The following is a 24,664-nucleotide window of genomic DNA, read 5'->3' as shown; positions in this document are numbered from 1 at the left end:
TTTCCATATATATACACGTGAAAAAGGTACAAAAGAGACTTTACGAAGAAAACAATTGTGGTTATCAGAAAATATAGCGAAGGTAAAAAAATGTTTGTATGTTCCTCGAGAAGCTTGCTGTTAATGCTACCTACATAACAATGGTCCAAGTCTAATAATTATAGAATATATATAGTAAGCCAGAGCGCGCAAGTATCCGAAAAATCATGCTAATTAATTAATTAAGACTAAGATATATCGACAAGGCTACTAAAATGTGGAATTTAATATAGTGATTCACGCACAACCATATTATCGCCCAACCACTATCTAACATAATTATGTTTCTATAAACATGTGCAAACAAACAAACAAATTATACAAATCTTGAAATAATTTAGGTTCTCCCGTTTTATATTGCTTTACAAATTTTAAATGAATAAATACTAGCTTTATTTGTAGACAAGACAACTGCAAACTTAAAATTCTTCTTTTACAGTGCAATCTAAAAACTTAAGTTATTATAGTTAAATCAGAAGAGAAAATGTTGTGATGATCAACTACTATTCCCTTTTATATATAATCAGTACGGAAATGTTACAAAACGAGCAATAATTATGATATAACTACGATATTATGAAGTCATCGTATGCTATTATATAGTTTTATATATCTAATAGTATTCATGTATATCGTAGAAGATAGACCCTGTCCTATCGTGGTTGTATTGATATATAGTAATAACGCGACAGCGACAAATTTAAGTAATGACCAACTAACTAGCTGATCCATGATGACCAAAAAAGGAAGAGAAAAAAAAAAGGATATTGAAGGCGTTTTTTTTTTTTGGAATGCGATTTGATAACCATACATTATTGTTTTGGAAATTAAATTTGATCATTAAATAGTGGGACCAATATGCTAAAGACATCAAACTACTCACAGAGATAATAGGTCAATTTTTTTATATATCTTATCCTACGTGGTAGATAATTAAAGTGAGAACTACTTACTTACTGTTTACAGCCAATTGTTTCATATTATAAAATCAAAGAATTATAGGCCGAGCAAGCCAGTCGTGGCAACAAATGATGCATGGCCTAGACTAGATTAGTTGTCTTTAATTTGTGGTCGAAAGAGAGAGAGTCTGCTTTAATTTTTTTTGGGAGATACGTGTTAAGAATTCTGTAGCTATTGCTATAATTTTTTTTTTTTTTTTTTATGTTCTGTTTTTATCTTTATTTCTTTCTATTGGTATAAGCTTACAATTTTTCTTATGTAACATTTGTATATTCTCTCTATTTAGTGAAGTAAACAAGTTTAAAAATAACAATATAATCGGCTTATATACATTTTTTATTCAATATCACAAATCAGCTCTGTCGAGACGATACAAATCAGCTCTGTCGATCTTTTTGTATATCGCAATTTTGTATATTCAGCTCTGTCGATTTTTCTCCCACACCTTGAATAGGCTCTACCGTTATTGGACTTATCCTTCTTGTTTCTCCATGAGTGGGCTCTCTCGGTTGTAGGCCTCTCTTTCAACTTTCAAGTTTCAACCTCCGAGTTAAATTATTTTTTTTGGGTAGCTATTACTTATTACTTATTGCTTTTGATAACTGTGGGCTTTTTTATAATAATTATGGTGGGCAACTTTTTTGATAACTTTTAAGTTTTGGTATGTATGTTAGTATAATCATCTTAATAGTCTAGACCTAAGGACGATCATGGATCGAAATAGCTCCAAATTTTCCTTTACTGTTATGTGTTATCATTGCTGGAAATTGGCAGCACATAAGAGATGGCGTTGGAAAAATATTTGGAGACAGTGCCGGCTTAGATAGGCAGTGCGACCGCCCCGGGTTTATAAATTGAGGAGACAAATAATATAAGAATAAGGGGCACAAAAAAAAATAATACAAGATAAATGAGCACAAAAAAAGAAATAATGCAAGATAAATGGGCACAAAAAAATAATTTAAGATAAAAGAGACAAAAACAAAATTTGTAACACAAAAATAGTTCATTAAAGTATGTTTTAACGATTTAATTTTTTGGAGTCAATAACCAAAAAGACTCTTTATCTTCCATAATTATCTAACTGACTCCAACTTAGAACGAAAATAAATTCTTATAATCTTATCAAGTGTTTATATATTATCAAAATGAAATTCATATTTTTTTAACATATAACAGAGGTTAAAAAAAAATTTGGTCTTTTATTCGAACAAAAAAAAAATTTGCCCTGGGGCTCCTAAAAACCTTGAGCCGGCACTGTTTGTAGATCACGTCTAATAAGGTAAGCATAAAAAGACATGTTATCAGTGAAAACATGTCGTAGCGATCGAGATCATATATATCTCTCAAAATATTTTGTTGCCATAATTCTGTAAGTCTTCTCAGTCGGATGGAAACTATCCCAAAACACATATTCATCTCTATTTGGGCATACGTCAGCTGCAAAGTTGCATAAAACAGCAACTTCAATGAGCCCAGTTCCACAACATCCTCTATCGACCACCTTAAATCCTGTTACAAACATACAATTTCATTAACATTTTGATGAAAATAGAAATGTTGGACATTGTTCACAGTACGTAATATCAACGATTACCATATTGTTGAGGGTCTAGTATGATATCAAGAAGAGAACCATATATATCAACGTAGATTATTGTTTTCTCCCCTAAACTTCTTGACAAAGAATCCAAATTTGCAGCGAGCTTAGCATTGTAGAGCTTTGTTGCATCATTGAACCTTACAACACAATTTCTCGTTGGTCCCCCTGCTAAAGTTCTCTGTGATGGGACACATCCTAGTGGTGGTACACCAAATACTTGTATTCTTCTCGCCCCATATTCATGTAATTTCTGTGAGTACCACATCATTAAAAGACAAAAAAAAAATTACGGAAAAAACAAAGAGTTAAAAAGTAATTTTCTTCGCTCCATGAATCATTGTACCATATCAAATGATAGCTTAATAAATAATGTATAGTTAACTAATTATTGTTCATACGTACTAGAGCAAAAGATCGAGCGTTGTCGGCCATAAGAGTGGTAAAGGAAGAGACGTCATATTTATGTTGAACAGAAGGAAGACCAAAGTAGGTGTTGGTTATATCATTACTGCCGCATATAACCATGATCAAACTGTTTTGAATTATGAAATTTGTCCTTTCTTCCCCAACCATTTTCTTTAACTTCTCTATGTACTCTTCAAATAATTCCAGTTGTTGCGGTAAAGCTATTCCTCCCTTTAAAAACAAAATTAACTAGCATTTAAAAAACAATCACGTTTGTTTTATAGAGATAATGTAAGATTTTAGATGTTTGATTAATTACCGATAATTGGGTGGTGAAAGGAACGTAACCAGCACCACCAGACGCAAATGTTACACCGGTTAAGAGATCTTCTGGTTTCAAATTTGGATTTCGGTACGCCGGTATAGTTGGTTTAATTCCGAAATTTTCGGCTATGGTCACGAGCGAGATAATAATAATTATTGCAAGTTATATTATAGCTTTATAGTATCATAAAAACATCTTCGCCCTAAATCGCTTTCATGTTTCGTTTTTTTTTCCAGTTTTTAAACAACTCAAGAAAATGACACATACTTGAAAGCTAAAAGAAAAAAGAGAAAAGATAGATCACATGGTTACAGAGAAATACTCAACCACTAGATTAGATGTCCTAGACTGATCCTAGTTAATGCGTCTAATATAATCATCCATTCACATCGTCATTAAATAGTGATGGTACCATTTTTCAAGTTTCTTTGTACTACAAAAACTAGTCACTCCGTGAGATATATTCAGTACGATGTAGATGTATGATACAATAAATAGGAACTGGAAGAAAGAACAGTGAAAGGCTTTACAAGTTTTAACTTATAAGTTATATATAACACAAATTCATGAAATAAAATGTTTATTTCATGAGAAAATGTGGAAAATATATTTTAAAATTTCATGAGAAAATGGTAATCAATGTTGCATCATCAATAGAAAGAGAAGTGAAACTTACCTATAAAATCAGTCGCAACCTTGCCGTTGGAAAATCTTCCGGTAGGAACGCCACCGTCAAAATCGATGCCGTAAGGAGGATAATTGCATCTAGCCAACGTTGTCTTAATATCATCATTATTTCCGGCATCAACAATAGAATCCCCAAACACTATGATAGCCGGAATCGTTTCATTTGAGGACAGCTTCACCAAAGCGTTCGTGGTCGTCTTACCTAACAACACGAGAAAGAAGAGAACACACCAAAATAGACTCGAAGGAGAAAAAGTAACCTGATGATCAATCATACTGTGTCGTTTCATTGCTGCTCTTTGTGTTGCAACAGATTTTGTTTTATTTCGAAGCTTTTGGAGTGATGCGTAAACTGTAAAATATATATGTAAAAGCTTGGATCGGCTTGTATATGTCTTAAACATAATGAGGACTTTTGGGTTCAAAATGGCTAGCTAATAGCCTAGTCTAGAGCATTTAAAGTTGAACTAGAGTAGCATACTTCGTGATACGTAACGTAACCCTTAAAAACTGATAATAGTTATTGCACATACTGTATACTGAAATTACTAGATTTTTCATTTTTACCAAAAAGGTAAACTCAGTTTAAAAAGTTACCAATTATGACCGAAGTCTGAAACATTTTTTATACTCAGCAGGGCTTCAACCCAATTTGGGGTTTTCTTATTGGGCTTTCTTTATTCGATATTTTTTTGTTGATTTAATTGGGCCTTATATTTAATTTGTTTGTATCAACCTTGGGCCTTTTATTTGTTTTTTTTTTTTTTTTGCAATAAGTTTGAGTCCCGGCTCTGTGAATTCGAGGGCTATAATCAAATCTTTATTGGTTAGTACTATTATTGCAAAATTGGATTAGAACCTAATTTTCCGAATTTGCTAACAAAATTATAATCATATAGAAATGTGATATACATGAATCTTGTATATATAACCATCAATATCATATATGAGACAATGACAAAGCCTAGAGGAAGAGATAGCTGACAACAGTGTAATTTCTCTTCGAATTGGAATGATTATTCAATATTAATAGTGTATCGATCATGCTGAGAATAGGAGCTATATCGATTAGAAGAATCTGTCGAAATATTTATCAAAAAGTTTTGCAACTATAATTCTATAAGCTTTTTCAGTGGGATGAAAACTGTCCCAAAACACATAATCAGATCTTATGGGACACACAGCAGCTGTGTAGTTGTTGCATAGCGCAGTAACTTCTATTAGGCCGGTTCCGCAACATCCTTTATCGCCCACCTTAAATCCTATGAGATTCACAAAAATATATATATATATATATATACAATTTTGTTAAAATAAATTTTTACAAAATATGTTGAATAATATATCGGTTAAATTATATAACTAGAAAAATAAACAATGATTGATTACCATATTGTTGAGGGCTTAAAATGAGATCAAGAAGTGGACTATAGATGTCAATATAGATTATTGTTGGGTCTTGTAGAGTTGTTGACAAGGCATCAATATTTGCTGAGAGCTTAGAGTTGAAAAGTTTTGATGCATCATTAAACTTTGCAACACAATCTCTTGTAGGTCCTCCTGCTACGGTTCTCTGCGAAGGAACACATCCTATTGGTGGTGCACCAAATACAAGTATTCTTCTAGCTCCATATCCATAGAGTGTCTACCACCATATGAATAAATAGAAAAGATTTTTTAAAAATAATTAAAAGCAATGTTTAACTAATGATGACATCATAACTACTTATTAACTACTAATTAACCTTATTCGTGACATAAAACTATAGTATTATTATTACTAGCTATTTCTTTTACTACCTGAGCAAACGAGCGAGCGTTGTCGGCCATAAGAGCGGTGAAAGAATCGACGGTGTAGTGGAGCTGAACCGGAGGGAGAGCAAAGAAGTCGTTGGCGATGTCGTTACTGCCACATACAACAACGAACAAGCTATTCTTAATTATGAACTGTGTCCTCTCTTCTCCAACCATTGCCTTCAGTCTCGCTATATATTCTTCAAAATATTTCAATTGTTGCGGTAACGATATACCTCCCTTAAACAATTTAAAAAAAAAAAAAAAACATTATAGTAACTTCTTTAGATGCCCTAAATTAAATGCATAAGAATTTCAAAAGTAACTACCGCTAATTTGGTTGTCAAAGGAACGTAACCAGCACCACCAGAAGCAAATGTTACACCGGTCAAAAGATCTTCTGGTTTCAAATTCGGATCTCGATATGCCGGTATATTGGGTTTGATCCCTAACTCTTCCGCTGTTAGAACAAAAATATTATGAAAAAATAAAAATTATATAATTGTTAGATTGCTACTTCTTTGGTTATATTTAATTAAGGGAAATCTAGTTATGAAATTGCATCCCAATTGCAAGGTGGCAAACTTGGTGTTTTGACTTTATTGTACACATGACATCATTGTATAGAGTAAAAAAAAAATCGAACTATTCACGGATTGCAAATCATTAGTCAAGTTATATGTATTATTTAACGAAGAAAACAAGTTTACAAGCAAACTAACCAAGAATATCACCAGGGACTTTGCCATTGGAGAATCTTCCCGTAGCAACTCCACCATCAAAATCAATGCCGTAGGGAGCATAATCGCATCTAGCTTCTGTTATCATGTCGTCGTTATTTCCAGCATCAACAATTGAATCTCCAAACACTATTACCGCTGGAACGGTCGTGTTTTCCGGGAGTTTCACTAAAGCATGTGTAGTTGTCGTAAATAAAAGCACGAGAAAGAAAGTACGCCAAAATAGCATCGACGAAGAAGCGAGACAAAAATAAGGAATGATGTGATGATGAACTGAACGCGGTCGTTCCATAGTTGCTATGACGTATTGATGTAGTGTGTTCGTGCGTAAAAACAAAACATATACTAAAAAAAACTTGATTCTTTAAAAAAGCTTGGAACGTTAACGATAGATATAAATAGTCCTCTTCTCGTTTCCAATGTAGATATTTATATATATATATATATCCATGTCTAGGTGATGTGCTTGGTTTAGTTGTTGTCATTAAACATTAATGGCACATTGACATAATTTTTTGTCCACATGTTATTCTAATATCTAAGTATGTGTTATGGGATCTAAATGGTAACATAAAAATCAAAAAAACATTCAGCAAATTTCAGCCAAATTCAGCAATTTTGCTAGATTATTTTGCCATATTTTGTCAAAAATCACAAAAAAATAATAAAAAATAGCTGAATTCAACAGTTACCATTTTAAAAATGTGAAAATTCAGGCTGCAGATTCAACAAATAAATATTAAAAATTTAAGTTAGATTCAGTAATTCAACCAGATTTCTCGTTTACCATTTAAACGGCCATAGTTAAAAAAACAACAGTTTCTAATAATTAACAACGTACTTTCCAAACAAATGCAAAGAATGAATGAAGCCCTATAAATTTTGTTTCAAAGTTACAATATTTGAATCATATATGAATAAATAAATCAGTATCCTAGGTTTTTCAATATCCAACATAAATTACGCATAGCCTTTTCTTGAAAAAACACATAGGTTTAGTTGGACGTATATTACTGTCCACCCACTAATCTTAATTGTAAGGTAAAATTATAGAAATATAAGGGATCTTGCTAGCTAGTAACCATTTCTTAGAGTTAAGATTGTCCTTCCGAAAGCTTATCAATCACATGGAGTATTAGGACTATATTATATACGATTGTCCTTCATTCAATGTTAGTTAAGATCAACACACAAATAATTGTTCACTTGCTATTTATTCAAACACATGGACGTTAATTAAGAGATTATATACTAGTAAAATAGATAAAGATTAAGTTTTTCCTAGAAAGGAACGTTGTTACGAATTGGCAATGTAGTAAAGCATAACAAACGTCACGTACTGCCTGTTTAGAGTTTTTCACTTTCACATGGAAGTGAATAGATATTTTTTTTTTTGGAAGTCAAACATGTCACCATTTCGCTTTCTTTAGGAAAAAAAGTTGAATATGAAGTTTAAATACAGACACTTTCCAGTTAGCGTACCCAAAAAAAAAAAAAAAAAAATCCTATATATGGTAGTCAAAGAGCCAATTAAGTATTGTAGATGTACAATCTCATATGTCTAAAAATATATATACGTGACTTAAGATTTGTACCAAACGATGTATTTACATGTTTCTCACCTTTTATTAGCATTTCTCGAATATAGTTTCATCTAGTTATGGAGATAACTGAACAAAATTTATAAAATTATGTTTTGTTAGTTTTATACAGTGTATAATATTTAGAATACGGTAGATAATACCATCAAGTATTTTTAAATATTTGTCTACGTCACCACGTGCTTATTATACTCTTTCAAACTCTATCAATGTCTTATCGAAGTATGTGTTAACATCGGTGTTAAATGAGATAGGACCCATAATGCCACGATTCGTTCACCGGTGGAGCAGTAAATGCAAATTGAGTTTTCTTGTTTTCTTTCTAATTATGAAATAAATAACTTCAAAATCCGAAAAAATAAACACGTAACAAGTTTCCATACTATATACTTATCTCTCTCTTATCAAATCAGCTAGAGATACTATAGCCTAAACATTTAATTAAAGTACACATGATAGCAACCGTTACCGGTTTAAGTACTTTTTTTCCATGAACAAATTGCTAGTCATATAGTCAAAACTCAAAAGCTAGGAGGTTGCTTGATCTTCTATTGTCTTATCATAGTCATGACTCATGAGTCCACACATATAAAAAGAAAGGTCTTATCAATACAAAAGCAGAGTCGGATCGGGGAAGTTGGCTCTAATACTATTTTTTCCGATCGGGCAAAATCTGTTTATATCATTTTTTTTTTCTTACAAGATATGATTTCATCTGTGTGACAAAAAAAAATAGAAATTTGAATCTATGTGATATTTTTACTCACGTCAATAAAGAGGAAAAATTAGATACTGGGAGAGGGAAGTATTAAATGATTCAATCATACTTATATGATAACTCTGCAGTATATCACATCGATCGAAGACGATACGACAATTAACAGTTGTGCATTTATTCATGTCTCTTTCTGTTTAGATCAGACATATACCGAATTTTGTTCTGTTCTTAATTTAAGAGAGGTCCGCTACGCGTACTCATCTCGGTCACCTAATTTTCATGTAGTGCATAGGGTGGGGAGAGGGAGGGACCTTTACCTTTACAACGAACCATTGCGGTGAGTTTAATTCGAATATTACAAATCGCACACAAAGTTTAATGCCTATTTCATTAGTTTCTTTGTTCATATTTAATAGTCACAAATAAAAAGACAGTGTTCCAACCAATAAGTTATACTACAGTTAAGACAAAGATAAAGAGCTGGTTGTTTACTGGTGGGTTAGTCAACTTAATAAGTTGCGCCACCACATTGTTCGAGGTTAAGATTCAAGACGCGGCTAAGAATTATCCACATGTGATTCGTCTCGTATCCACATTAAAGTTTAATAACGACCCCAAACAATCTGGTATCGTGGGGCATAGAGAAACAAGTAATAAGATCCAACATTGAACTGAGTCATCCACAGATTCAGGTTCCACGCGACTTTTATCCTTAACTAGGAAATACCTAACCATATGATTATCTTTTAACTAAACAAAAACAACTAACCATATGTTCATTATAGAACGAACAATAACTAACCATATCGTCCATATCAACATCTTGGAAAAGCTTAGTTAACTAAGACCAATGCAATAAAATTCATCAATATTAATCATGGTGTTTTTTATTTCATACAACATTATATGAGTAAAATAAGCTCGTCACAATGGATCATTTCAGTTTATGAGTATATAAACGAATTTATAACAACTTCCGGCGACATGTTTCTCTTTTCCACTCTCTCTTAGCAATAGTAATGAAAAGAAGCTTGGTGTTAACGTACAATGATAATTAAAAAGAAAATAAAAGAGACAAAATACTATGCTATATGACATCTCTTTACCGTGATTTATAATATACAAATATATAATGAATAGGATATAGATATCAGTATTCTACAATCTTCTTTCTTCGTTTTTTCCAGTCCTCTTCAAGCAACTTCATTTTTCTGTCTGATGAGTGTAACAATAAAGTTTTAAAGTATGTATAAACCTGTGTATGGTCGTAGCAATAAAAATATACCGTCATTTATTTATATCAGTAATCCATCGTAGTTATATATATTCTCTATCCTTATGTTATAACGATTTATTTTGTCTATTGTTGACAGTTGTTAACTATGTTAAAGTTGAAAAAATATAAATTTTATATTATTATCATTACCTTGATATCATAAATATGAAAAATATCATGTAAATGGTAAGTGGTATTAAAAAAGAAAATGTAATAGACACTGTTCAAGGTACATTTAAGAATAATTGGACTCATATTCAAAAACTTCCCTCTCCCCTATACAGCGTTGGATACATAACATCTCTAGGAAGTGGGAACATTTTAAACAAACGTCCATACAAAAAAACAAAAACGAACGCACGTGAATTTAAAGTCACACACTTCAAATCCCCGCCAATTTCAAAGACGGCGGCGTTTGCATAAACGGGTCCTTGCTGTGTGTAAAACATCCGCTGCATTTTCACCAGTGGACGACTCAGCCTCGTCTGCCGCATTATTCTCGTCAATACCATTCATCCCCCTCTCTCTCTTTCTCACTTTCAAAAGCCTTCCCGCGAGATCTCTGCACAATTCCGATTTCTCGACCGCCATTTTCTTCCAGAGTTCGGCTTCTGTTCTTGCTTGTCTAAGACGAAGATTCATTTCTGCAGTTTGTTTCCTCATGTCTTCGATGGCTTTGTCTTTAAGTCTCATAAAATAGACGGCTCTTTCCTCCAGACTCCTTAATTGAGTATACAATTCTCTTGTCATCTGGTTCTGCACATTACTTAGTCGTAAATAAAATGTATGTTGATTGATAGTCTCAAAAAAGTGAAAAGATCATAATATAAGGTGTAGACCAATACCTGTAACATATGGTTGATGTCAAGTGCTTGTTGATAATAAGGAGCAACCAAGCCTAGAGGAATCACTGGAGGTTTCTGTGAAACTGGTCGGTTGACTGGTGTGATACTCAAAGACAAAGACAAGTCCTCTTGAGCCCCTTGCATCTTTGATAAATATGTGATACAGAACGTTTTTGTTACGAGAAAAGTGTAATTGTTGAGCCCTAATCAGGTTTGACACAAGTTTATTGAATTTATAGGAAATAATCAGGAGTGTAGAGAGACGCGAATGTTCAGAGATACAAAACGCATCTGTTAAGAAACTGATGAGTTGCGACTTCCCCCCGCCAAAACAAAACTAAGGCATCGTTTCGACTTTCGACAATAGAGCTCTGTTACTACATTGGGCTTTAAGAATAGAGATCTTTTGTCCAACAACTAAATTTAGGCCCATTAGTTGAAAAAGGAATACACGGGCCGAGCCTTATATATGACCATTAAGATTAATTTACGAATATACCCTCTATGATATTTCCATTTTTAGGATTAGGGTTTTTTTCCGTTCTCTATAATGTAAACTTTACTAAAAAGTCCTCAAAGTTACCGACTTTGCCCGAGTCGGTGGATCTCAGAATCTCAATCGTCTATAAATCCTAGACCTTACCCTATTCTTTTTCTTTGCTCATAATAACCATCGAACCTAACGCGCTTGTGAGCTCTCTTCTCATCCTACAAGCGCTAGAGGTCGAGACTCGTTTAGGGTTTCTCAAAAACTTTGGTTGGTTTACATCGAGATAGAGCTTTCTGGGTTTAATCTCCATCGATATATTCTTGTTTGGGTTGGTCGAATCTGAAAGCCAGCCTTTGGGTTATCTTTAGTTTAGGAATCGAATTCATCCCTAAATCCCCCCGATTCGATCTGAGAAAATATGTCGCGAGTTCTCACTTGCCCACCGCTTGTCCTTGCAAGGAACCAGGCGAGCGTTCGGAACTTGGTCGAATCGACTAAGGTTCGTTCAGAACCCACAAATCTGGTTTCTTGCTTGAGTTCTTTGTTTTTTTTTATTCTTCTAAAACCAAAACAATGTCTAAGTAGAATCTTTGAATTTGGTTGTCCTTCTTGTCTTTATGGCTAGAGAGTCTTAACTGCCATGTTCATATAAACTATAATCATCGCTTGTATTGTATATATAAAACTATATATTAGGTTAGGTTTACCATAGTCTCATATTAGGTATCAGGTAAGCTGCATTGTTCTAGTGATGACTATAGGTTATCTTGCATCTCCTGTGTCATGTGATATTGTTTGTTGTATTGGTGTCTCCACATTGGTGATTCTTGGGATGGTTGTGCCGAACTTGTGTTCTTTAAGACTCCGAGTCTAAAACCCTTTTATTCTAATGGATTAAAGCTTGAAAGAGTCACACATGATTCTAAAAACCCGCTCCACCGGATTGAGAAGAAGGAAAAGAAGGAGAAGAGAAAACATACTAAAGAAACTAAAGGGGAGAAGTCTCATAAACAACAGATTCTTTTATCGAAGAAAGTCTCAGATGAGTCTGACCAACTTGAGAAGAGTGGTTTGACAGAAGAGCTTGAGGCATCTCAAAACCACCACGGATATCTGTCTGATGGAAGCCAGAATAGTAAGAAGAGGAATAGAGAAGACTCTCCTCCACCTGTTGAAAGTCTCATCAAAGGTTTGTATTCATACTTATATACACAGTCAAGAACAGCATATCAATCGATATTTGTTGTTACGTGATACTAATGTATATTTGTACATTTATTTGCAGCTGCACCTGTAGCAGGTAATCCTCTACGCATTCGATTGGTATTAAAGAAACCAAAGGCGGAAGCTCCTGTTCCGCCTCGAGAGGATCTTGTTTGCTCCACTTCGGTTGCAAAGCCTCTCAGTCACCAAGATGTCATAGCAAGTTCTGTCTCATGTCCAAAAATATCTGAGCCTGAACAGAATCTGCCGTCAACATCTGTGGCTGCAATAGATGAAACAAAGAAGAGAAAGAAACACAAACCAAGCAAAGAAGATCGATACAATGCATTATTTGATGATTGGACTCCCTCTTCCATTTGTTTAGCAGACATTACTTCTTCCATGGAAGATGACGATGATTGGCTATTTGGGAAGAAGACGCAAGTGATGCCTAAGCCCAAAGCAGCAGTCAAGATTGACGAGGACATGAAGATGAGACCCAGTGATTCATCTTGGCCTAGAGCTCAGCTTTTGTCTGAAGTTGGGATTTATTCTTTACCGTACACAGTCCCATTCTAATGCTCCCAATTTTGCTCTAGATTTAGCTTAGCTTGTACATTGACTGTTTGTAACCACAATTATAATCTAACCCAATTTTGATATACCTCCTATATCGCTTTGTATCTTTTCTGTAGCCAAAGGCTTTGTAAAAAAAACCATTCAAATCAATTTGGAAACTGATTCATATCAATTGACTTTCTTGATTGATTCATATCAATTTGGAAACAAACAGTCATTGTGATCTAGACTTTGATCACAGGCCATGAACATTTGGTCACATAGTCTCTTCACAGAAAGAAAATAAACATTTTAGTCTCGTCAAATTGGCATATTTGTGTTTGATTAAGCACTAAACAAGTCTCGTGAATGAGTTATGATTTTTTTAAAAACCAAAAAATAAAACTTAAAAAAGTGAAATTGTGAAGTCTAATAATTCGTGCGACCAACTGGAGAAAAAAAAAAAACTGCTGACAGAGGAAAGAAGAAGGAAGAGAGGATGAGGACGCTCGCCGGAGTAGAAGACGAGGAGAAGTGGTTGGCGGAAGGAATCGCCGGAATCCAGCACAACGCTTTCTTCATGCATCGCGCTTTGGTCCGTTTCCTTTTTTCCTCCTCAGCTGAGTTTATTTTATTTCTCCTTTTGATCTGATTAAAAATTTCACAATTCGTCTGTCTCTCAGGACGCAAATAATCTCAGAGAAGTTCTAAAGTACTCCGCTCTGATGCTTTCGGAGCTCCGCACATCCAAACTCTCTCCTCAGAAATATTACGATCTCTGTAGATTCCATCGCCCACAACTTTTTGAATCTCTCGATTTCGTGCTTTGACCCCGTTTTTCTTATGATTTCTCTCTTCTGATTTCGGAATATTTTTAGATATGCGAGCTTTCGATCAATTGAGGCAGCTGGAGATTTTCTTTAAAGATGAGAGTAGGCATGGATTACCCGTGGTTGATTTGTATGAGCTTGTTCAACATGCCGGCAACATATTGCCCAGGATGTAAGCAGATGCTGGCTTTTGTTTTCTCTTGATCTGATAGTCTCAGTTATCTAAGCTTAGATTGGATTGAATTTGTGATATTTGACTAGAAATTGGCAGCTAGGCGCAGAATGAGATTATTTTGTTTTTCCACTTAATGGTTCTCTTATGCTGCATTGCTTGTAATTGAAACATTATGATGTTGGTCTATCAGGTATCTGCTATGTACAGTAGGGTCTGTTTATATCAAAAGCAAGCAGGCTCCTTCTAAGGATGTTCTTAAGGATCTTGTGGAGATGTGTCGTGGTGTTCAACATCCCATTCGTGGGCTTTTTTTGAGGAGTTATCTTGCTCAAGTGAGCAGGGATAAATTACCTGAGATTGGTTCAGACTACGAAGGGTGGGTTGTAATTATGTTTTTTTTTTTCTCTCTTTTTTTTCCCAATAGATTTGGTTGCTTAGCCTTTTTGTTTACTCTCCTCCTTTCAACCTTCTTGTAGAGATGCTAATACTGTGATAGATGCAGTGGAATTTGTGCTACAAAATTTTACTGAGATGAATAAGCTCTGGGTTCGGATACAGCATCAGGTGAATTTTCGATCTTTTGAAGAGTTGATGGTGGTTTATATATACGCATAGCACCTCTGCACTTGCATGCCTCTGACTGAAGCATAAATGAACGATGAAGAGCAGGCTTTTGGTCATGCAGGTTGTGTGGTGCTTGTGAATCATTGATATTGGTGAAACCTGAGCTGAGGGTGTTCCTTGGACTGCAGGGACCAGGTACTGTTCGAGAAAAGCAGGAGAAAGAGAGGAATGAACTTCGTGACCTTGTACTATCATTACCACTACTTGACTGAATTCCCTATTTTACTTATGTCACTGCCCACTAAGTTGTACTTAATTGTTTCCTCTCAGGTTGGAAAAAATCTGCATGTTCTAGGACAGATCGAAGGTGTTGACCTTGAGATGTACAAAGAGACTGTTCTTCCTAGGGTCTTAGAGCAGGTTCAGCAGCTCTTTTTTGCATCTACTACCAGTTCCTTTTTTATACATGAGTTTCAGTTACTGTATAATCTGCTAAATCTGGAAACCTTGAACAGGTCGTCAACTGTAAAGATAAGCTGGCTCAGTATTATCTGATGGAGTGCATAATTCAAGTCTTTCCTGATGAGTACCATTTGCAGACTCTTGAGGCCTTATTGGCTGCTTGTACCCAACTGATGGTGGGTAGGCTAGCAATCGAGATTTTTCTATTTCCTACTCTCCAATGCAATTCTAGTTTTTTTTTTGTTGACAATCATGCAATTCTAGTTATCTAAATGATTTGTTTGGTGCTTTCTGATTAATTCTTCTTATGCTGCCATTATCTCATGAAAGGGTCTATCTGAATTGTCTGTTTTGCCAATCACTATTTTAATTGTTTGCTAGTATTTCGGTTATTCTTTTGTTTATTTCTTGGTGACTAGGGCTTTGGCTTACCTGTTAGAAGTTTTTGAAGGAGGTCCCTGATCTCTTACACTTTGACAGAGACTCTAAGCAGGGAATCCTCAACAAAGAGCTTTTTTGTTTTCAATTCACTCTCTGCATTTTTCTCACTTGAGTTGTTTGACCCTATTCCTTCCTCTCTGACCTTAAGAAATCATTTCTCAGCCAACTGTTGACACCAAGATAGTGTTAACCCAACTAATGGACCGGTTGTCAAACTATGCTGCCTCAAGTCCAGATGTAAGTGCCTTCCGAGCTATCATTCGTTCTTTTCTCTTTTTGTGTGATGTTAGATATATATATCTTCTTATTCCAAAATTCTGGGCAGGTGTTACACGAATTTTTGCAAGTGGAAGCTTTTGCTAAATTGAGCAATGCAATTGGAAAGGTGGGCTCTATTAAAGAAAAATCTATTATGAATGCAAATTTCTTTTGGCTATTGGATACTTGAATCATAACGGCTCTTAGAATAGTCCTATGTAGGTCCTCAGTACAATAATTTTTATTTGTCATGCTATTTTCCATTCTTCGCTCATCTTCTCTTAATCAACTCTTTATTAAGCATTGTCGAATCAGTTACTTCCTTAGACATATGATGGAAAATAGGCCACTTTCGTCTGAAAATTTATGTCCTCTAGTTGTTAGATTTGAGAGTTTAGTATTTAGAATAGGGGCGCATGTAAACTTATGCTGAACTTAAAATGAAAAACCTTTAAAACATCAAGCTGTAAAATTGCTGGATGATGCATCTAGTTTAATTTGATGTCGAACCTTTTTTCCCGGTCATCCAATTGCCTCAGTTCATATTGTAAATTCTGTAGGTAAGTATACTTAATGCTTTGGGTGTTTGCTTTTTCCAGCCTCACTGCATTTGATGCTTTGTTTATATCTATATGACGTATGTACTTGGTGTGGGCTGCAGGTGATAGATACACAGCTTGAGATGCCTATTGTTGGAGCTATGACTCTGTTTGTCTCTCTTCTGACTTTTACTCTCCGGGTTCATCCTGATCGGCTTGACTATGTGGATCAAGTATTGGTATGGTATCCTTTCGTGGCCATATGTTTCTAAATTTAATTCAATGTTGTCTTTGTAGCTTGTATCTACACTAAATAGTTTTTATTTCGATTTTCAGAATCAGATTGGTTTCATTGTGAATGGAAATGCATTATTAATGTTTCATGATTACTTGAATCTGATGTAGCATCGAAGTCAAACTAACTCCTGATCCGAAAACTTTGTAGGGTGCATGTGTAGTTAAACTTTCCAGTGTGCCCAAGCTGGAGGACGCCCGTGCAATGAAACAAGTTGTTGCACTTCTGAGTGCTCCTTTAGAAAAATACAGTGACATCGTTACAGCTCTTACATTGTCAAATTATCCGCGTGTCATGGATCATCTTGATGATGGAACGAACAAAGTAATGGCAATGCTTATTATTCAAAGTATAATGAAAAATGATTCGTGTATATCAACTGCCGATAAGGTATATACTACTTGCTCTCTTCATTTAAAGATATAAATATTTCTACTGTGATAATATGCTAATTTTGTTCACTAGGTTGAGGTGCTGTTTGAATTGATAAAAGGACTTATAAAAGATTTGGATGGAACCAACGTGGAGGAGGTGCTGTCACTAATCCCTTCTTCTTCTTTTTTTTTTTCCCCATGTGGTTTTGCAATAAGCAACTCCTATCAGCTCTAATTTAGCACCTTGATTCTGATGGATTTTCTGTGTTTTTCTTTAGCTTGACGAGGAGGATTTCCAAGAGGAACAAAATTCAGTTGCCCGTCTCATACATATGCTTGATAATGAAGAACCAGAGGAGATGCTAAAGGTTAGACATCATAAATTTACTAATCTTTCGGGTTCAATATGCATTTTGCTCCCGGACCTGTTGTCTGCCCATGATTTTGTTTGATATGTATGGAATTGTTAAAGCTACTTGTTCGGTTAACCTCAACATGGTTTTTACTTAATTGTTCCTTGGAAGTGTACATCTTTTTCTGTCGCTTCACTCACCCAGAACATCCTACTGTCCCCATGCTCCACTACTCTGAAGCGGCCCTGCATTTCTATATTGACCTGCAAACTGGTTTCAGGCCCATTGGCGTTCGTTTTGCAGAAGTCAATAGATAAAACAAGGGCTATGAGGCCATGGTTTCTTTTTAGATTATTAACCCTAACTTATGAGCAAACGAATATCTTAACCAGGTATTTAACTGCTATGCAGATCATATATGTTGTGAGAAAGCATCTTATGACAGGAGGACCTCAACGCTTGCCTTTTACCGTTCCCCCGCTTGTTTTTTCTGCAGTTAGGGTATAGCTCTTATGTTCCCTATAATATGCTTATAGCTGTGGATATATATTCTGCTTTGAGACAAGTGGTTGACTTGAAGAGTTGCTTAAATGTTTCTGTCACAGCTGGTCAGGCAGCTAGAAGCCCAGGGTGGAGATATAGCAGGAGAAGATGTTCCAGCAACCCTGAGAAAGATTTTTCAAATTCTCAACCAGGTTTGTGAGCTTTCGTTTTTTTATTTTCATATAATAGAGAAACATGTGTTATTACTTCATGAGTTAGATGATATTTCTTGTGAATCGTTTATCTGAATTGACTCTTTGATAAATTCATATTATCTCTTTCATAAACCATTTCTAAGTGTTTAACTTGAAGCACTCTACTGTGTATTTGACATATTAAATAGTTCAAGTATCAATCAAAACTGATGCATTTTTTCAATATCAGTTTGTTTGTGATAGTTTTACTTTCTCTATGAGCTGTTTATTACACATTTAATCTTCAATATCTTATGTAATCCATTTAACATGTGCTTTATTTCAGACAATCGAAGCTCTTTCCTCAGTTCCATGTCCTGAACTGGCTCTAAGGCTCTACCTCCAATGCGCTGAGGTAAGATATAGAGTAACCAAGAAAATCTGGAAAACCTTTGAACAAATGTAGTTACGATTTCATAGCCATTTTTATAATATGTAGGGGGTCCAGTAATTTGTTGTGATCATAGTTCACCTGTAGGCAAGGCGTAATCTGACATAGCATTTTCAATATTTTGTCTCATTTTGGATTAATGATCAGGCTGCAAGTGATTGTGATCTTGAGCCTGTTGCTTATGAGTTTTTTACCCAAGCATTTATATTATACGAGGAAGAAATCGCGGTAATTTCTTTATTCTTTTATTTGTGAACTGTACACAAAGATAACTCAAAGTCTCTCCAAAACCTTTATACTTTCATTTTTCTTGTGCTGCATTGTATAGGACTCAAAGGCACAGGTAACTGCGATTCATCTGATCGTAGGAACTTTGCAAAGGATCAATGTTTTCGGTGTTGAAAACAGAGACACCTTGACACATAAAGCAACCGGGGTAGATGTTTATGTTCAATGCTTCCCATAAACCTTTCTTTTCAACTATTGTCCAAACTGTAAGTTGGATTTTCCTTGTGAGCAGTACTCAGCAAGGCTTTTAAAGAAGCCTGATCAATGTCGAGCGGTATATGCATGCTCTCACCTCTTTTGGGTCGATGATCCAGAGGGTATTAAAGATGGAGAAAGGTAAGTGCTTTTCTTCTTTCATAACTCTCATACTTTTAAGTCCACAACTACCTGATTCTCGATATAATTCTGTAGAGTTCTTCTGTGTTTAAGACGTGCACTGAGGATAGCTAACGCGGCTCAACAAATGGTTAATGCAACCAGAGGTAGCAGCGGACCAGTCACGCTGTTTGTAGAAATCTTGAACAAGTCAGTATACTGAACCAATTAAAAACAAAACATCTGACATTGATTCATCATACACAAAGCAGCATCTCAATACTAATAATGGGTTTTCATATACAACAGGTATCTTTACTTCTTTGAGAAAGGGAATCCACATATCACTCCATCGGATATACAAAGCCTCATAGAGTTAATCAACACCGAGATGCTAAGCGACAACGGTAACACAACAATCCACTCAGATCCCTTCTTTTCAAGCACATTGCGTTACATAAGGTTCCAAAAACAGAAAGGTGGTTTGATGGGTGAGAAATATGACCTCATCAAGTTGTGAGTTAGACCTGCGACACAGTCCTCGTCAAATCCCGAGAGGAATTTTCTGTAATTTCCGAAAAACACTGAAAAGGATGTCTGTACACTGCTTGTTTTCTTTTCGGTCCATGAAAAAAATGGAGATGGCATTTGTAATTTTTATTTTCTTTGTTCCTAGTACTCACCTGTGTGTATAGAATCCACGTTTCTGTAAACCATTCTTTGAATCAATGCCTCAATTCAACGTTGTTTCTATTGTATACATCACAATACGTTTTAAGTTGTCTGAATATGATTTGCATGCGAAGATCAACATAAGAAAGAGATGCTAAGCATAAAAGAAGTCACTATAAAATTAATAAAATTCATCTGTTAAAGAAGATACAAAATGGATCCCAACAGCAAAAAAACAAAGACAAGAAAAGAAAGTATTAAGAGATTAGTCTACATAGCAATAGTACAACAACAACACACCAAGAACTCATCTCCTTGGCCCTCACTTCACACATTAGATTCACCAGCAAAAAGAAAAAGTGTGTAAAGATCGAAACAAGTCGGATTCAACAACTATACAATGTTGCTGCATTTTTTATGCTGGTGCTTTTTTTTTCTTTCTTCAACTTCATTTGTTACCTAAATCTTTTTATATTTAAAAAGATGATCACAAGAACACGCAACGGTTCTTGTTCTTTTTCTTCTTCTTCTGTTTCGGTGGCTGAAGCACCACTTTTATCGCTGCGTCAAAGACTGCTTTCACATTCTGAAAAACCAAAGACCCAACATATTCACACTCTCTGACAAAACAAAAAGACATGTGAGATATGATTTATGTGTGTAGTCTTATACCTGCTGCGTCTTTGAACTACATTCAATGTAGATTGGCGATCCTATCAGTTTTTTTAGTTCTTCTCCCTACAGAAAAACAACTAAAGTTCAAGAACACGCTACACAAAAAAACTACTGTATTAAAGAATTCTGATTAATGGAGTTATCTACCTGGTTTGTAGTAATTGGCACTGCACCAGGATGGTCTATGAAGAACTGCTTGTCATCTCGAAGATCTGCAAATTCCCAAATTTGAACTATTTATCATCTCTTTCTTCATTTATCAGGAAAGTGTTTTAAACAAGAACAGGAGTTGATACCGAGTTTTGTTCCAACAAGGATAATAGGAACACCAGGGGCATAATGCCTGAGCTCAGGAATCCACTGAGATAAAAGCAAAATTCAAAATTAGCTCAGGCAAAGGTTATTATTATTATCAAATGAGGAAAGATCAATAAAAGAAAAGCCAACCTTCTTGGCTACGTTCTCATAACTAGCCTTGCTAATAAGCGAGAATGCAAGAATGAAGACATCTGCACCACGGTAACTCAATGGTCTTAACCTGTTATAGTCTTCTTGACCTGTTACACAAACCCAAGAATTAGTCCCAAAAAAAAATGAGACCACAAAAAACAAGAAAACCAGATTTGATGGTGTTTCAAAAAGGAGTATTTACCGGCTGTATCCCACAATCCAAGATTCACTGTGTTCCCATCTACAACCACATTAGCACTGAAGTTGTCGAAAACAGTTGGAACATAGTCCTGATAGTCAATACCAAGTCATGGAGTTGGTTAAAACTAAAACAAGTTTCTCAAACTCAATACAAAATAAATCATTAACACACAAACAAAAGAACAAGATTGATGATCCCTAAATGTAAATCCATGGAAGCATTATAAAAAGTTCTGAAGAAAATGTCAAGATTTGATTTTTTACAAGTTTTACGAGCTGATTCACATTCAAGAACAACATATGAATAATCTCCAAACAAAACCATTCTCAAAAGAAGCTTCAAGATCACTATAGAGAGCCAAAAAACACACTTAACAAGATTAAAGGACGAAACTTTACCGTAGGGAAAGTGTTGCTTGTGTAAGAGATCAGCATACATGTTTTCCCGACGGCACCATCACCGACGGTGACACACTTTATAAATCTCGAAGCACTCATCTCACCACGCAAATTCACAGACTTTTTAACAACAACAGAAAAAAATCACTATTTTTGGTTTCTTCAAATCCCAGCCATTCCCAAGAACCACAAAAGACACAACCTTTACTCACTCAAAGAAGAAACCCTAAATCCGAACTCTCCAATCCCACACAACACGAGCAAAAAATTCGAAAGTAGCAAATTGAAATCGATGAGAGAGAGAGAGAGAGAGATAATGGCAGAAGAAGAAGAATGAGAAAAAAGAAAAAAAAATATTTGCTTTAAATTTTTGTTTCTTTATTTTGTTTTCTGGTCTTTTTGTTTTTGGGCCGTTGGTGTGACTTTGAGATGAGCTTTTCATACAACCTTATGCCAGCTAATGCTACACCAAACAACACCTTATCATTTACACTCACCCCACTTTACAAAATATATACTAGTATTAATTTTTTTGCACTTTAATTTATGAATTTGAATGCATTATGATTATTTTTACGTTATATATTGAGGTTTTTTTATTTATTATATGAACATTATGAAATTAATATTTTCTTCTTAGATAGCCCAAACAACCACACAAAAAAAAAACCTAATTCACTAGTAAACATGGATTTTATTTTATTTATTTTTTAAACCAAAAAAAAAAAAGAAAAAGTTTTCTAATTTGATCATCTACATAAAAAATATTAGAAGAAGACAGCAAATAAATAAAGATTTATAATTTAAGATAAATCAAAGAGTAAAGTATAATCGACCAAACTATGGGGAGGCATGAAATTAAAACTAATCATTGGATTGAGACGACTCTCGTCAAGAACGTGCTACTTAGTGTTACGGCACCATTTCATTCCTTTTTATTGTCAAATCTCTTTCATATTTTATTATGTAGTTTTGTTTTTTTTTTTTGTCAAGAGTGCTTTTTGTTTTGGGTTTTATACTACATGTAATCTAATGAGTTTTCTTCATCTTTACGACATATATAAGAATCGCAAAAATCTTACAAGAACGTGCTCAACTCTCTCGTTCAACCTACCAATGAGCATATGACACATCATGAACTGTCCCACATTTTAATTTATCCAAATTATACAGTCGCATTATCACTTTCTTCGAAAATAGATCGACGGATCAAAATGTCAGCAATTTTTCTATTCATATGATCTATAATAAGCAATCATATGTAATATTAAAGTAAAGGGGTTAGAGTTAGCTCTACGCTTCTACCTACTCTTCACCAAAACCACTTTTTTACCCATTCATTCTAATTCTTACAACAAATAAAATTTCAGACTTTTATTATTCTTTTATACGAGTTTAACACAGTTTGCTTTTCTGTTGGTAGAAAAACTAAAGACCAGAAAAAAAAAAAAAAAAAAAAAACAGAAAACAAAAAAACAAAACAAAAACAAAGCGATATGGAGTGTCATACATAAGGCCCATACCACAAAAGACAAAAACATAAACACAACTGCAAGATAGAAAAGACAATAACACGAAGGCTCACTTCAGGCCCAGTAGCGAATTTAGGCCCATTATGATTGTCATCAGTATCACATCAGTGCCGGCGGATTAGACCATTTATTGTTGTCACATGGACGAATAAGTTGGATTAAGGTGTTTTACAGTGTTGAGTGAGTGAATTTGTTAAGGTGACCAATATTGTGTGACTGGTGTATGATTATCCACAGAACAAGAGATTACCAATTTATTTTGGAAACTTATCAAAGGTGCACTATAAGTTGAATCCGAAGAGGTCTACCCTGGAGAAATGTCCTTCTCAGGCTAAGATATTTTAACAATAATATCATATATATTTTGACAAAAAAGAAATCGTGAACATTATAAATCAAATGAGAAAATAAATATATAATAATAAAATGAACAAATACAAATATCTAAGCCCCGTACGTAGCAGGGCGATATGGCCTAAGTTATTACAAGTAACAAATATCTAAGCCCCGTACGTAACAGGGCAATATGGCCTAAGTTATTATAACTTGCAAAATTGTTCTACGTAATTAGTTGAGTAGATAAGGCTTAAGTTCCAGTTTTGTCGGCTTCTCTCATTCAATTTCAACATTTGTTAACAGCATAGTGCTAAAGTTTGACAAGTGCGAACAAGACCAATACAGATGGCGCTTAGGTCTTTGCGTCTAACGAAACAGGCATTGCTTCGTACTCAAATTTAAAAACATGGTCGAGAGTCCAGACATTGGGCCATATGTAATACATTTATTGAGTGGTTTATTACTTATTTGAATCAACCTCAAACTAGAATAGTCAAAGGTAATTCTTTAGACTTTAAGAAGATAGAATTTAAGAAAAAGCAATTAACAATCAAACACAAAAAATATTAAAAAGTTTACATTGTCAAAAATGAAACAGATATTTGTTACTCCCAACGTTTGAAAATATAAAACCTTTTAGTTAAATGCACGTATTTTAAACTTTAAAGTTGTTAAAATGATTCATCAACCAATATTTTTTTTTAACCGCAAATATTAATAGAATAATAGTCACAAAATATCATTTTTATTAGTAACAATTTGCATAGAAGTTAGAATTTTGTAAAACATGATACTAAAACGGGAGTATAATTAAAGACCTGATAAAGAGGGAGAATTTTTTTTAAGAATCAAAACACAGATATGTTGTTACAGTATTCAGTAATGAATAGCATACGGTGTGGTACACAGAACAAATCCAACTTCAGATTCTAACTAGCTTGAGAAAATTTAATATGGGTGCACGAAATTTATGCCATGCTGGTTCATACTCCATCAAATTAAAAGTTCTTTTTATAAAAACCAAAATACACATCTTGGAATGAGGATATATATATATATATAGAATTTTTTCTTATAACAACATAATAAGTTGCTAGCATGAACAATCAGTCACTCAGTCTCATTACTCAATA

At 34.5% G+C, this 24,664-nt stretch overlaps 6 protein-coding genes across 12 annotated transcripts; 2 read left to right on the top strand and 4 right to left on the bottom strand.

Moving 5' to 3' along the window:
- Window positions 1-2,094: 2,094 nt before the first annotated feature.
- On the bottom strand, window positions 2,095-4,403 carry LOC104713253 (GDSL esterase/lipase EXL2-like). Its single transcript, XM_010430337.3, has 5 exons — window positions 4,009-4,403; window positions 3,327-3,457; window positions 3,005-3,238; window positions 2,597-2,852; window positions 2,095-2,511 (listed from the first exon to the last, which is right to left on the bottom strand). Exons 1-5 carry the CDS (start codon window positions 4,307-4,309, stop codon window positions 2,333-2,335), a joined length of 1,101 nt encoding a protein of 366 aa, XP_010428639.1. The 5' UTR covers window positions 4,310-4,403; the 3' UTR covers window positions 2,095-2,332.
- Window positions 4,404-4,891: 488 nt separating this feature from the next.
- On the bottom strand, window positions 4,892-6,976 carry LOC104713251 (GDSL esterase/lipase EXL1). The gene is made up of 5 exons (XM_010430336.3): window positions 6,536-6,976; window positions 6,143-6,273; window positions 5,820-6,053; window positions 5,409-5,664; window positions 4,892-5,281 (listed from the first exon to the last, which is right to left on the bottom strand). The coding sequence occupies exons 1-5, from the start codon at window positions 6,843-6,845 to the stop codon at window positions 5,088-5,090; spliced, it is 1,125 nt and encodes a 374-aa protein (XP_010428638.1). The 5' UTR covers window positions 6,846-6,976; the 3' UTR covers window positions 4,892-5,087.
- Window positions 6,977-10,323: 3,347 nt separating this feature from the next.
- Window positions 10,324-11,206, bottom strand: LOC104713250 (uncharacterized). The gene is made up of 2 exons (XM_010430335.2): window positions 10,994-11,206; window positions 10,324-10,904 (listed from the first exon to the last, which is right to left on the bottom strand). Exons 1-2 carry the CDS (start codon window positions 11,135-11,137, stop codon window positions 10,548-10,550), a joined length of 501 nt encoding a protein of 166 aa, XP_010428637.1. The 5' UTR covers window positions 11,138-11,206; the 3' UTR covers window positions 10,324-10,547.
- Window positions 11,207-11,573: 367 nt separating this feature from the next.
- On the top strand, window positions 11,574-13,437 carry LOC104713249 (uncharacterized). Its single transcript, XM_010430334.3, has 3 exons — window positions 11,574-11,982; window positions 12,384-12,672; window positions 12,769-13,437. The coding sequence occupies exons 1-3, from the start codon at window positions 11,902-11,904 to the stop codon at window positions 13,263-13,265; spliced, it is 867 nt and encodes a 288-aa protein (XP_010428636.1). The 5' UTR covers window positions 11,574-11,901; the 3' UTR covers window positions 13,266-13,437.
- LOC104713248 (vacuolar protein sorting-associated protein 35B) lies at window positions 13,437-20,019 on the top strand. Of its 7 annotated transcripts, none has more exons than XM_010430331.3 (22): window positions 13,437-13,839; window positions 13,928-14,024; window positions 14,123-14,246; window positions 14,440-14,625; window positions 14,726-14,813; window positions 15,002-15,058; window positions 15,144-15,233; window positions 15,329-15,451; window positions 15,879-15,953; window positions 16,042-16,101; window positions 16,636-16,752; window positions 16,959-17,198; window positions 17,274-17,339; window positions 17,461-17,550; window positions 17,947-18,036; window positions 18,141-18,230; window positions 18,559-18,627; window positions 18,811-18,891; window positions 18,992-19,099; window positions 19,184-19,287; window positions 19,363-19,476; window positions 19,576-20,019. In XM_010430331.3, exons 1-22 carry the CDS (start codon window positions 13,744-13,746, stop codon window positions 19,784-19,786), a joined length of 2,376 nt encoding a protein of 791 aa, XP_010428633.1. In that variant the 5' UTR covers window positions 13,437-13,743; the 3' UTR covers window positions 19,787-20,019. The 7 variants fall into 7 exon arrangements, with proteins under 7 accessions (XP_010428633.1, XP_010428634.1, XP_087322924.1 ...); XM_010430332.3 differs by having other exon boundaries at window positions 13,440-13,839; window positions 19,381-19,476; XM_087466798.1 differs by having other exon boundaries at window positions 13,468-13,839; window positions 14,935-15,008; window positions 19,381-19,476.
- A 74-nt stretch (window positions 20,020-20,093) lies between these two features.
- On the bottom strand, window positions 20,094-22,546 carry LOC104713247 (rac-like GTP-binding protein ARAC5). Its single transcript, XM_010430330.2, has 7 exons — window positions 21,664-22,546; window positions 21,266-21,353; window positions 21,061-21,170; window positions 20,910-20,973; window positions 20,761-20,825; window positions 20,611-20,676; window positions 20,094-20,524 (listed from the first exon to the last, which is right to left on the bottom strand). The coding sequence occupies exons 1-7, from the start codon at window positions 21,760-21,762 to the stop codon at window positions 20,426-20,428; spliced, it is 591 nt and encodes a 196-aa protein (XP_010428632.1). The 5' UTR covers window positions 21,763-22,546; the 3' UTR covers window positions 20,094-20,425.
- Window positions 22,547-24,664: the final 2,118 nt, after the last annotated feature.

Source organism: Camelina sativa, chromosome 9 (genome assembly GCF_030686135.1).
Source record: "Camelina sativa cultivar CO46 ecotype springtype chromosome 9, ASM3068613v1".
NCBI lineage: Eukaryota > Viridiplantae > Streptophyta > Magnoliopsida > Brassicales > Brassicaceae > Camelina > Camelina sativa.
This window is presented reverse-complemented; position numbering and strand designations above follow the sequence as displayed.